Below are 13,635 nucleotides of genomic sequence, written 5' to 3' on the forward strand. Positions count from 1 at the left end.
TTTACTCTGAGTCGTATTTTCATATATAAAATGTATGTGATAAATGTATAGCTTGCTTGGTTGGCATGAAGATTAGGTGAATTAACGTGTTCAGCACATATAGGAGTTTAACAAGTGGCAGCTGTTACTATCTTATGAAGACAGTATAAAGTAATCAGAGACTAAGGTTGAGTCCTGGAGAATACCAGCATTTAGGCTATGGTTGGAAAATGAAGAGTCTGAGGAAACTGAAAGAGGTGAGACCAGGGGGCTCAGAAGCTATATTAAATAAGCAGAAGAAACTGTTGATAGCTTAGAAGAGGAGATGGGCAAGGGAAACCACTGCTACAGTGTTGTTTAATAAGTGAAATGAAATAAATAATACATAGAATGTAGTGGGTTTAATCTTCTAACTGGAGGCTTGGAAAGCATCCCAGCGGAGGAGGCTCTTGAACTTATAAAAATTAATACAACATGGGGCGCCTGGGTGGCTCAGTCAGTTGAGTGTCCTGCTTCAGCTCAGGTCATGATCTCGTGGTTCATGGGTTCAAGCCCCGCGTTGGGCTCTGTGCTGACAGCAGGCTCAGAGCCTGGAGCCTGTTTCAGATTCTGTATCTCCCTCTCTCTCTGACCCTCCCCTGCTTGCGCTGTCTCTCTTTCTCTCAGAAATAAATAAAAAACATGAAAAAAATTTTTAGAAAATGAGTACAACATGATGGAAGAAGGAGTTTGTTGCTTGGATAACAGGATTCTTTGACAGAGGCATAGTGAAAAAGGGAAATTTACAAATACCTGCACAGGAATAGGAGGGTGTAAGCTTAGATATAATGTTAGTTTACAACTTTAAGAGTTACTATAGGTTTGTGAAAGCTGTGCTAGTGGAGTTTTGAAAACAGTGATTCAGTGTGTAGCATGGTAATAGTCAATGTATATTGAATGAGGGAAGAGATACGTGATGGGTATGTTAGTAAATATCCTTTTGTCCTTTATGATTTCTATGGGGAAAAAAAGGCAAGATCCACCAAAAAAAAAAACAACCCACACAAAACTTGTCCTTTCCATTCTTCTGCCTGGGAAATTATACATCCTTCAAATGCTTGATATTTTTCCTTCATTTGAGGACATGATGAAGTGTCATCTTCTTTTTGAAGCGTTTCCTGACTCTTCAGGTCAAATGATAGTTCCTCCCACATATTGTCATAACCCCAAGCCCTGATATAACACTTGTATCACACCATCTCTTTCATATTTGTATTTTTGAGGACTTGTAACTTAAATGTATTGAAGGCTTATTAAATGCCAGGCACTAAGTGTTTTATGGTGTTATTACATTAAATTTTTTTTAAGTTTATTTATTTTTGAGAGAGAGGCAGAGAGCTGTGGGGAGGGAGGAGGACAGAGGATCCAAAGCACAGAGCCCATTGCAGGACTCAAATGTACGAACCCTGAGATCATGACCTGAGCACTGAGCCACCCAGGCGCCCCTACATTAAATTTTTACAATAATCTTATACAGCAGAGGTTCTGGTTATATTTTGTTTTACAAATGAGAATACTGAGATACTAAGTTAAACAATTTGCCCAAAGTCATTTAGTAAGAAAATGGTCAAGACTGGACATACAGATACCTAGATCTATGTGATTCCAGAGCCTGTGTTCTTAACTCCTGTATCATACTGTCTCAAGGTTTAAATGAGTAAAGGGTTAAATAAAAAAAATTTAAAGGTCTTTCTTACGTAATTTACCTATATTTGATATATGTAAATAAATAGGAAATATTTGTCTAATGAGTTGTAGTTATTTCTCACTGCTTTAAATAACAATCCAAATAATTTATTATTTTCTAAAATGAAGTATATGAAAGATACTAGTATTAACAATAATTTTCCCAGCATTGTTATTCACTGTTTAATAATTACGGCTGTTTGTGAATTAATGATAACAAGGCCTTCATTTTGATTTGCCATCTTAGCTGGTATCAGTATAATCCTTTTAAATAACATAATTTGAAGAATTATTTGAAGAACACAGGCATGGAATGAAAACTGACATGGGTTTGATTCTCCATTCTGCCACTTACTAGCTATGTAATTTAGTAAAGTTACTGAATTTTATGCTTTAATGCCCTAATCATATAGAGATCTAATATCTGCCTTACAGGGTTGCTCTAAGAAATAATGTATATATTTTTTGCTTCGCACATGTGTAATACAAGGAGCCTAGTAGTGACTGCTGTTCATATTTTATATCAGTTTTAGTGTTTATGGAGCTGAATTACTAAGAAAATGGATTTAGTGCAAGGCAGATGTTACTTTTTTAAAACAAATTTTCACAATATTGTAATATTGAGTATAGCCCCTTAATCTAAGTTTTTAGTTTTGTAGTCTTGTTTTTTCCCATATTGTGCCACTCCAATTTTTCTGTTTTAATAGAACTTCACATTCTTGAGAATGAGACAGAAGTTAGGAAAAGTCTGCTTTTGTTTTCTGAGATTAACAAAGTATTCACACAAATTGAAGTTTCTGAAGATAATTTTATCTTGTTATTCCAGGGTAAAACTCATTCCCAGCTCATAATAATTGATCGTGGCTTTGATCCTGTGTCCACTGTCCTGCATGAACTGACCTTTCAGGCAATGGCATATGATCTACTGCCAATTGAGAATGATACATACAAGCAAGTATATCTTGAAGGGCATATAAAGGGCATATACAGAGAACATACAGGATATGAGCATTTAATGATTCGTGTAGGCTCTGGAAATCTAAAGCCCCTGTAACTTTGTTATTCAGAAACTTTATTATTCTCTTATCCCTGTAATCATAATGTATTAAAAAATACCTTCACCTTGTAAGTTAATGGGTAATTTGACTGCTTTGAAGCTTTTACGGTGTAGTTGCTTCATTAACACTGTCTACAACAAAGCTACATTTAAACAGGTGGAATTTGGACTTCTTGCTTATGTTAAGAGTAGATACCAGGCCTACTACTTTATTTATTGAAGTGGAAACCATATTCAAACTTTTTAGGCTATAATTATTCTGAATCACACACCCAGAGGTATCTGTGTGTATGTCTTGTCAATAAAATATCTTTAAGAAGATTAGAAGGCTGGAAAACTGAATAGGATAGCTCTTGAGAATGGACATAGTCTTGCTGATTTGGTGCCTATTGACTTAACTCTGATATAAGCATATATACTTTAAAAGTAAGGTCAAATAGCTAAATGAAAAGTGAAATAATTTTTCTATTAGGGAACAATTTTACTGTATTTTTGTGAGTCATTATGAGTGTATATATATGTACATACAGCCATATATATTATGTGTTATTTGATATCATAACCTCTAAGTCCAAATTGGCATTTTTCAGCTAAGATTTACTACTTGAGCATAGTAGTAAAAATGAGAATTAGTTTTCTGAAATTTTGTTTAAATTCAATAATTGTAATAAATTAAAAAGATCTTTTCTCTATTGTAAGTATTTATGTATTTTCTATTGTACGCTTATTTGCATTCTGGTCAAATCCTGGCTTCTGAATTTCTCTCCTGTAATTTATATTACATCTGATGACGTAGAGAAATCAATATAGCTTATTTTTCTAATATAAAGGTAGTTTCAAATAGTTTATTGAGAATTTTCAGAAGAGAGTAATACTGTTTACCTCTCTTGTCCTGTTAGGTCTGTAAACCTGCACTGCTCCAGAGATTAGAAAGGAGTGAAACTAATAGACGATGAAGGACTTGGCTCCAGACATTTCAGGCAGTTCTAACCTAGTATTTAAAATATTTAAAAATTAAGAAAGTTTTAATTTTTTTAAGAGTAAGGGAGAGACCTATTTAAAAAAAAAAAAAAGCCATTGTTACTCCTTTTCATGAGTCAGAAAAGTCCAGGGATGAGATGAGATGAAAGTTTGAATTCCCTATGGTTTGTGCTCCATTACAGTTGTTAACAGAGACGGTACGAAGCAGGAAATTTATATTTTTTTATATTGGTAATTTCTTTAAATGTACTCTTAAAATGAAGTTGTCATCATCTTTTAGTATTGTCAGGGTTGCTGTCTTAATCTTTATAAATCACAGATTAAAGGTATTATGAAAGTACAGAGTGACGTTTTAAGTGGCAGATAGGCTGTTCTGTCCTTAATGTGTCTTCTGATTAAGCACAGTCATTCTACCTTTGGGTATCTGCAATTAAGACTACCTAGGTAAATGGCTTTATAGGTGGGACCTGTAATTTTTGAAGCTATGGAAGTAGGATTATATTCATACAGTAAAAATCTACATTTATTATCTGGAATCTAGAGCTGGGAAAGTTCAAAGCTGTCCTTCCTAATCTTGGCTCAGGAAATCGACAGTTCCAAGGATGATTGAATCTCCCTAGGTCTACAGAAGGAGGCTATCTGCATTAAAAAAGAAGGGAGATCTTCTATTTGGGGAGGCAGTCCAGAAGCCCATTTTGAGTAATTTCATGAGCCTCTTGAATTGCCGCTCGCCTCTGTAGGACTCATTAAGGGAATCAAAGATTTTTATGACTGCGTTAGTTTTTCTCTCATTTCCTTTCTCATTCTTCATTGGAGATGTGACTATAGGATTAGGGAAGAATATAGAAACATGATACATGTTTATGAATTTATATACTTGGATGCATGTTTGTGAAAATGTAAACTCTGAAACACCTTCAGTATTTAATAGGCTACATTGGGGGTGACATTTAACAGGTGTTTAATAGTCGTACTGATGGTTATTAACACATAAATAGTATTTTAAGCAATTAGAACACATTGTTAATATAAATTCAGTCTTGTTCTTAGAGTCGATTGTAGAATGTTGAATATTTCATAAAATACCATTTTGCTGAGCTAAAACTATAATATAATTGAGTCTAACATTTGAAAGCAGAAACGTCTTGGTAGACATAGCACTTTGATTTTGAATGTAAGGATACCAATATGCCTTAGTTTTGAGTAGATATTCATTATCCTCCTAAAATAACAGATTGAATATATGTATTGTTCAGTTTCTTGACCTATGTCTTAGAACTGTTGTTTGTAAAAATGTTTCTTCCACTTTAGGTGGGAGATAATTCTAAAGCTTTATATTTTTGTCTTCTTGTAGATACAAAACAGATGGGAAAGAAAAGGAGGCTGTCCTTGAAGAAGATGATGACCTCTGGGTCAGAATTCGACATCGGCATATTGCAGTTGTATTAGAGTATGTGAAACCATTTTAATTCTTATTCCATATTTTTTAGGTACTAAGTATCTGAAAATACATTTTGTAATCTTAAAGTATTTCTGTAAAGAGTTAGACCTTAGAAATCTAAATAATTTTCTCAAATTTAACAGGGAAATTCCCAAACTAATGAAGGAAATTTCATCAACAAAGAAAGCAACAGAAGGAAAGGTAAGAGTTTTACTTAACATTCAAACTAATGACGGTGAATTTTAAAGTTTGTTTAAAATTTTTATTTTAACTATTTAATTTTCCATTTTGGGAAATTTCTAACATACACTGAAGTACAGAAAATGAACTCCCATGTACCCATTACCTAGTCTCAATAGTTAGCAATGTTTTATCTGTCATTTCATTTGAGTTTATTTTTAAAAGGCCATTGGGGTGCCTGGGTGGCTCAGTCAGTTGAATGTCCAATTTTGGCCCAGGTCATGATCTCTCAGTCCGTGGGTTCAGTCCCCGTGTCAGGTTCTGTGCTGATAGCTCAGAGGCTGGAGCCTGCTTTGGATTCTGTTTCTCCCTCTCTCTGCCCCTCTCCTGCTCAACACTCTGTCTCTCTTCTTCTCACTTTCAAAACTAAATAAAAAATATTTTAAAAAATAAAAAGTCATTTAGGTCAACTTCATCAATGCTTTCTTGTTAGATTTTTTAATATTGAGGTGTGATTTACCCAAGTGCACAAGTCTTAAGTGTATATTGATCAACTTTTTACATATATATATATATATATATATATATATTTGGAACCACCATCTGAAAATAGAGAGCATTTCCATCTTTCCAAAAGATTACACAATATTATCATCTGTGAATAAAGAAAATTTAGCCTGGCCCTTTCTAGTCTTTATACATTTAAAATAGTTTACTTACTTATTTTGAGACAGAGAGAGGACACGTGCACATACACAAGTGGGGAAGTGTCAGGGACAGAGAGAATCCCAAGCAGGCTCCCTGTTGTCAGCACAGAGCTTGATGCGAGGTTTGAACCCACAAAACCGTGAGATCATGACCTGAGCCAAAAACAAGAGCCAGAACTTCAACTAACTGAGCCATCCATTTGCCCCAACAATGTTTGTCTTCTAATTGGAATGTTTAGTCCATAAATATTTCATGTAATATTGATATAGTTGAGTTTATGTCTACCATCTTGTTTGTTTTTCTTTGTTTTATCCTTTTGTCTTTTTCTTTTCTGTCACCTTTATATATTGTCTTTTTAAAAAAAATATTCCATTTTATCTCTAATATAAATTTGTTTTATTTTTTAGTATCCTTCTTATAGTCATTATGTTGGGTATTACTAAATGTATCCTTACATTATTCACAGTTTACCTTAAAGGATACTTTTGCCAGGTCCTGAATAATTCAAGAGCCTCATAAAAGTTTAGCTACATTTACCCCCTTCCTCTTTTGTGCTATTGTTGTCATGTATTTTACTTTAACATGTGCTTATAAACTTAAGATGTTATTATTTAAATTCTCAGTAGACTTATATTGCCCTCGTATTTATGAGATCTATTGTTAGTTATAACTAGTCAGTTTTTCAAGGGCTAGATGAATTCTCTCAACTTTTATTTTATCTGAGGATATCTTTGTTTTGCAAGCTTTTCAGCTAACTTTTGCTATGTTTAAAATTCAAGGTTAGCAGTTTTCCTTTCAGCAATGTGAAGATTGCAAAACATAACCTTCTGGCTACCATATTTTATGTTAAAGAAATCAGCTGTCATGTTATCTTCCTAAAGATAAAGTGGCTTTTTAAAGAATTTCCCTTTATCTTTGATTTTTAACAAGCCATCATATTTCTTACTCTACTATGTATACTGTATATAATGTGTAAAATATGTATCTTCCTTGGTTTGTTGGGCTTCCTAAATCACTGAGTAATAACTTTCATCATATTTGTAAAAATTGTTGGTCATTATTTCCTCATGTTTTTCCTAATCTTTCTCTGCTCCTTCTAGGACTCCATTCACTTAAGTTTTAAATTTTTTTAAATGTTTTATATATTTCTGAGAGAGAGAGACAGCGTGAGCAGGGGAGGGTCAGAGAGAGGGGGAGACATAGAATCTGAAGCAGGCTGCAGGCTCTGAGCTAGCTGTCAGCACAGAGCCTGACGCGGGGCTCAAACCCACCAACTGTAAGATCATGACCTGAGCCGAAGTCGGACGCTTAACTGACTGAGCCACCCAGGCGCCCCCATTCACTTGTGTTTTAGAGGATTTTTTTTAAACCACATTCTACATCTTTTACATTCTGTTCTTTTTTCCCCCATATTTTCCTATTTTAATTGAATATTTTCTGTTAACTTTACTTTGAGTCTCCTATTTCTGTCTGTTTTCTGTCCAGTCTGCTGTTAAACCCATTGTACGTATTATTTTTTTTTAATGTTTTTTATTTATTTCTGAGAGAGAGAGAAACAACATGAGCAGGGGAAGGTCAGAGAGAGAGGAAGACACAGAATCTGAAGCAGGCTCCAGGTTCCGAGCTAGCTGTCAGCACAGAGCCCGATGCAGGGCTCAAACCCACGAACTGTGAGATCATGGCCTGAGCTGAAATCAGACGCTTTACCGACTGAGCCACCCAGGCGCCCCTGTATTATTTTTAAATTGATTCGTAAAGTTTTCCCCCTACAGTATAAAATTCTCTTAGTTTCAACAAATTCATACAATCATATAACCACAGTCAAGTTATAGAATAGTTTCACCACCTCCCCAAATTCCCTTGTGTCTCTTTGTCGACAACCTCTCTATACAACTCTTATCTCCTGGCAACCACTAATTTGTTTTCTGTGTCTATAGTTTTGCCTTTTCTAGAATGTCATCTAAATGGGATAATACAGTATGACTTTTCTCACTTACCATAATGCACTTGGCATTCATGTTGGATGTAATAGTGGTTTTACCACTTTAATGTTCAGTAGTGTTCCATGGTGTTTATCTTTATCTATTCCCAAGTTGCTGAACGTTGAAATTTTTTTCAAGTTGTTGGCAATTATGAATAAAGCCACTATAAAACATTCAGGTTTTATGTAAAAAGATGTTTTCATTCCCTTGGGTAAATAATTAAGAGTGAGGGTGCCTGGGTGGCTCAGTCAGCTGAGCTTCCGGCTTCGGCTCAGGTCATGATCTCACGGTTTGTGGGTTCGGGCCTTGTATTGGTCTCTGCTGACAGCTAGCTCAGAGCCTGGAGCCTGCTTCACATTCTGTGTGTCTCTCTCTGACCATCCCCTGCTCATGCTGTCTCTCTCTCTCTCTCTCTCTCAGAAATAAATAAAACATTAAAAAAAATTTTTTTTATTAAAAAAAAATTAAGAGTGAGATTGCTAGGTCATATAGTGAATGTTTGTTTAACTTCATAAGAAAATTCCAAACTACTATGGCTGTACCATTTTATAGTCCCTCCAGCAGTGTAAAGGAGTCACTATGTTTTTCTTTTTTTTTTTTTGCTTGTCAGTAGCAGTTTTATTTATTTTTTAATATAATTTATTGTCAAATGGGTTTTCATACAGCACCCAGTGCTCAACCCAACAGTGCCTTCCTTCATACCCATCACCCACTTTCTCCTCTCCCCAACCCCCATCAACCCTCAGTTTTCTTTATTTAAGAGTTTCTTATGGTTTGCTTCCCTCTCTCCCTGTAAGTTTTTTCCCCCTTCCGCTTCCCCTTCCCCATGGTCTTCTGTTAAGTTTCTCCTGTTCCACATATGAGTGAAAACATATGTATCTGTCTTTCTCTGACTGCCTTATTTCACTTAGCATAATACCCTCCAGTTCTTTCTACGTTGCTGCAAATGGCCAGATTTCATTCTTTCTCATTGCCCAGTAGTATTCCATTGTATCTGTAAACCACATCTTCGTTATCCATTCATCGGTTGATAGAGATTTAAGCTCTTTCCATAATTTGACTATTGTTTAAAGTGCTGCTATGAACATTGAGGTACATGTGCCCCTAGGCATCAGCACTCCTGTATCCCTTGGGTAAATTCCTAGCAGTGCTATTGCTGGGTCATAGGGTAGTTCTACTTATAATTTATGTTTTTGATTTATAATATTGCATTTAATTCTGAGACACCCATTGAATTTTTAAAATCTAACTTTCTATTGAAAAACTGTATCTTTTCATTCATTTAGTTCATTTCCTTTGTTTTCTTTAACGTAAATATGTTATTTTTTAATTTCTTGTCTGCTAACTCCAACATCTGGATCGTCCTGGGTCTACCTTTTTTTTTTTTTTTTAGATCCCAGTATAGTTAACATACAGTGTTTTATTAGTTTCAGGTATACAATATAGTGATTCAGCGATTCCATATATGATTCAGTGCTCATCATGATAAGTGTACTCTTATTGTTTATTCATTTTTGAGCAACAGAGAGAGACAGAGCATGAGTGGGGGAGGGCCCAAGAGAGAGGGAGACACAGAATCTGAAGCAGGCTCCAGGTTCTGAGCTGTCAGCACAGAGCCAGATGCGGAGCTCGAACTCCCAGACCACGAGATCATGACCTGAACCGAAGTTGGACACTTAACTGACTGAGCCACCCAGGCGCCCCGATAAGTGTACTCTTAATCCCCTTCACCTATTTCACCCATCCCTCTACCCACATCCTCTTTGGTAACCATCAGTTCTCTGTAGTTAAAAGAGTCTGGTTTTTGGTTTGTCTCTTCTTTGTTCTTTTGTTTTGTTTTTTAGAGTCCACATGAGTGAAATCATATATTTGTCCTTCTCTGACTTACTTCACTAGCATTATACCCTCTAGATCCATCCATGTTGTTGCACATGGCAAGATGTCATTCTTTTTTTACATTTGAGTAGTATTCCATTGTGTAAATATATCACATCTTCTTGGTCTTGGGTCTACTTTTATTGACTGTCACTTCAGTATCAATTACTTTTTTTTGGTCTTATATGTCCAGTAATATTGTAGTGTATGTTAGACATCACAGATAACATATTGCAGAAGCAGCTCTAGATGATGTTTTTTCTGGAAGAGTATTGAGTTCTATTCTGGCAGGCATTTGATTTGCTGATGAATAACCTTAATTCTGTTGAGACTTCATGTCAGGCACTGTTATGGGGAGCATATTTCCTTAGTTCAGAGACATAGTCCTAGAACTGAATCTCTGGGGATGTTTCCTTAACATTGTCTTCTTTGGATTAGGGAATGCCAGTATTTTCTTAGCACAAAGACCCCTCTGAAATCTCTGTTCAGCATTTAGCCACCCAGCAGTTGTTCTGTGCCTTTTTTTTTAAGTTTTTCTTAATATTTTATTTATTTTTGAAAGAGACAGCACAAGCAGGGGAGGGGCAGAGAGAGGGGGAGACACAGAATGTGAAGCAGGCTCCAGGCTCTGAGCTGTCAGCACAGAGCCCAAAGCATAGCTCAAACCCATGAACTGAGATCCTGGCTTGAGCCAAAGTTGGATGCTTAACCAGCTGAGCCACCCAGGCTCCCCTCTCTCTTAGACCTTTAAAAGTTTTGCCCTTTACATATACAGGTTAGTGTTTGACCAGGAATCCAAACGCAGCCCTTTTTGAGTTAAATCTTTGAGTTATGTTGTAACTGGCTCTTTCTCTCTAGCACCCTGCCCCCCCCCCCTTCCCCCAAAGCCTATCTCACCAGTCCCAAACTCGGACCTCTTTTTCCTCTGCCTGGAAAGATTAGTGATTTTACTTGAATTCTATTTGCTTCCACCATGTTTTCAAAAGTGTCCCAAGAAAAAGCTAGGGTAAGTGTAGGGATCACCTTCTGTGCTTTCTTCTGCTTACATATCTTAGCTGTAAGCAATTTTTCTTGACCATTGTCTGAAAGCTGTTGTCTTATTTATTTTGTCCAATTCTACTTTTCTTTTTGTAGGCAGAATAATTTTTATATTAGCTACTTTATCATGACTGAAACTGGAAGCCTCTTGAATTTTTTTAATTTGCCAAATATTTAGAAAATTAATAAAACTACAGGATTTAAAAACTGTTATATAGAATACCAAAATTATAAGTTTGCTTTAAAAATGTTTGATATTTTTCTAGACATCACTTAGTGCTCTTGCACAACTGATGAAAAAGATGCCCCACTTCCGTAAACAGATTACTAAGGTAAGTAACCAGTATTTGTACATGAAATATCTTATCATTTTTAGTTTATTACTGTCCAGTTCTACAGTCAGGTTTAGTAGTGGGTGTCATGGGATAGTTGGTGTTAGTTATCCTCTAAAATATTACTCTAGGTCTAGGAAATACTCCAAATATTTAAGCTTCTCAGTAGTATTCTCTGTATATAATCTAGATTCATCCAAATCCAGCGTAAACTTTTTATACCTTTGTCTTGAGCAGCCAGACAGAGAATTTTGTAGTTATCAATTTAATAAGAAAATTTAATATTGGATTGACCAGTGGTTGTTATTCTACTTGGTTCTTTAATAGTTATGTTAGAAGGTAAGAGTAGCTAAGCCATGTTGGAAGGTAAACATTTATTTATTTATTTATTTATTTATTTATTTGCTCTATCAGTCTTTCTTATGAGTCATTATCAGAATAATCTTAACTCATTTTTTATCATATGGCACCCTAATCAAGAACCAATAATATAAATTCAACCTTTAAGGACTTAGCTATTTTTCTTTCTGTGCTTCTTTTTCATTACTCTTAAACCCAACACATATTCAACCCTTCTCTTTTTTGCTGTCTGTTGATTGTCCCCTGTAGACCATGTTAATTTTTACTTTTTTCTTTTCCTTGAACTATTTTCCTTGTTTTACATGGTACCTACTTTCTGCCTAAGCCCATAATTTCCTTCAGGCCCATCTCACAAGTTTAGTATTATCAGTTGCTCAAATGGAAATGAAAATGTTTTAAATGATTGATTTGTTTTTCAGCAAGTTGTCCATCTTAACTTAGCAGAAGATTGCATGAATAAATTCAAGCCTAATATAGAAAAGCTCTGCAAAAGTGAACAGGTATGTGCAGAGTGAGAAATACGTATGTCCTAATAAATTTCTGGAATTAACTTTGTAAAGTGTGCTAAATCACAGAATCTCTCTTAGAAGGGGACTCAGCTAGGTAGTATTTAAATACATAACTGTCCACCAGCATTATAATGTGGCGATAAGTATCATAGTAAGTAGTCCCTCCTACTCTGCTATTATGTATGTTTGGTTTAATAGAATAATTTAAGTATTTAGAACATTGTTTCAGAGTAGCACTGTTGGCAGGCCTTTCTCAATAGGTGCAACATTAAATGCAGTATCTTGCAGAGTACTGTATTGGCACATTTAACTTGTTTTAGAGTTTAATGCCAAAACTGTTTAGTGCTAAGAGAAATAGAATGCAAGCCATATGTAATTTTAATTTTTTTTTAATGTTTGAGAGAGAGAATCCCAAGCAGGCTCTGCACCATCAGCACATAACCTGATGCAAAGTTTGAATCCACAAACTGTGAGATCATGACCTGAGCCAAAACCAGAGTCAGATGCTTAACCAACTGACCTATCCAGACTCCCCATGTGGTTTTAAATATTATAGTACAGCTGACTCTTGAATAGGGATTAGGGGCACTGACCACCCACACAGTTAAAAATCCATGTGTAACTTTTGATTCTGCCAGAACGTAACTACTAATAACCTCCTGTTGGCCAGAAGCCTTGCTGATAACATAAGCAGTTAATTAACACATATTTTGTATGTTATGCGTATTAAATACTGTGTTCTCATGGTATTGTTAGCTAGAGAAATGAAATGTTTCTAAGAAAATCACAAGGAAGAGAAAATACATTTAAAGTACTGTCCTAGGGTGCTTGGGTGGCTTAGTCAGTTGGGTGTCCAACTCTTGATTACGGCTCAGGTCGTGGTCTCTCTACCCCTCCCCTACTCACGTGCCTGCACATGCACATGTGCTTTCTCCCTCTAAATTAATTAAAATAAAATTTTAAAAAATGCTGTGCTAAACTGGTGTAGCCACTCTGGAAAACAGTATGGTGTTTCCTCAGAAAGTTAAAAATAGGACTACCCTATGATCTGGCAATCTAGTACTTTGTACTAACCCAAAGTATACAAAAATACTGATTCAGAGGGCTACATGTATCCCAATATTTATAGCATTATCAACAATAGCCAAATTATGGAAAGAGCCCAGTGTCCATCGACTGATGAATGGATAAAGTGTGTGTGTGTACACACACACAGACACACACACAGAGGAATATTACCCAGCCATAAAATAATGAAATCTTTCCATTTGCAACAACATGGATGGAGCTAGAGAGTATTAAGCCAAACAAAATGAGTCCATTAGAGAAAGACAAATACCATATCATTTCACTCATATGTGGAATTGAAGAAACAAAGCAAATGAACATTGGTGGGAGTGGGGAAGAGAGAGAGGCAAACCAAGAGACAGACTCTTTTTTTTTTTTTTTTTTTTTTAAATATTAAGTT

At 35.5% G+C, this 13,635-nt stretch overlaps 1 protein-coding gene across 1 annotated transcript in view; it reads left to right on the forward strand.

Annotated features, from left to right (window-relative positions):
• LOC120247169 (syntaxin-binding protein 3) overlaps window positions 1–12,158 on the forward strand; it is a gene marked incomplete at its 3' end in the record, with an annotated part of 40,775 nt that extends 28,617 nt beyond the window's left edge. The window contains exons 9-13 of the mRNA XM_039254967.1: window positions 2,531–2,655; window positions 5,097–5,192; window positions 5,327–5,384; window positions 11,233–11,298; window positions 12,078–12,158. Coding sequence (XP_039110898.1) covers window positions 2,531–2,655; window positions 5,097–5,192; window positions 5,327–5,384; window positions 11,233–11,298; window positions 12,078–12,158 — 426 coding nt within the window. The remainder of the gene's footprint in view (window positions 1–2,530; window positions 2,656–5,096; window positions 5,193–5,326; window positions 5,385–11,232; window positions 11,299–12,077) is intronic.
• Between the last annotated feature and the right edge of the window lie 1,477 nt (window positions 12,159–13,635).

Source organism: Hyaena hyaena, unplaced genomic scaffold (genome assembly GCF_003009895.1).
Source record: "Hyaena hyaena isolate Hyena2069 unplaced genomic scaffold, ASM300989v1 scaffold_504, whole genome shotgun sequence".
Taxonomy (NCBI): domain Eukaryota; kingdom Metazoa; phylum Chordata; class Mammalia; order Carnivora; family Hyaenidae; genus Hyaena; species Hyaena hyaena.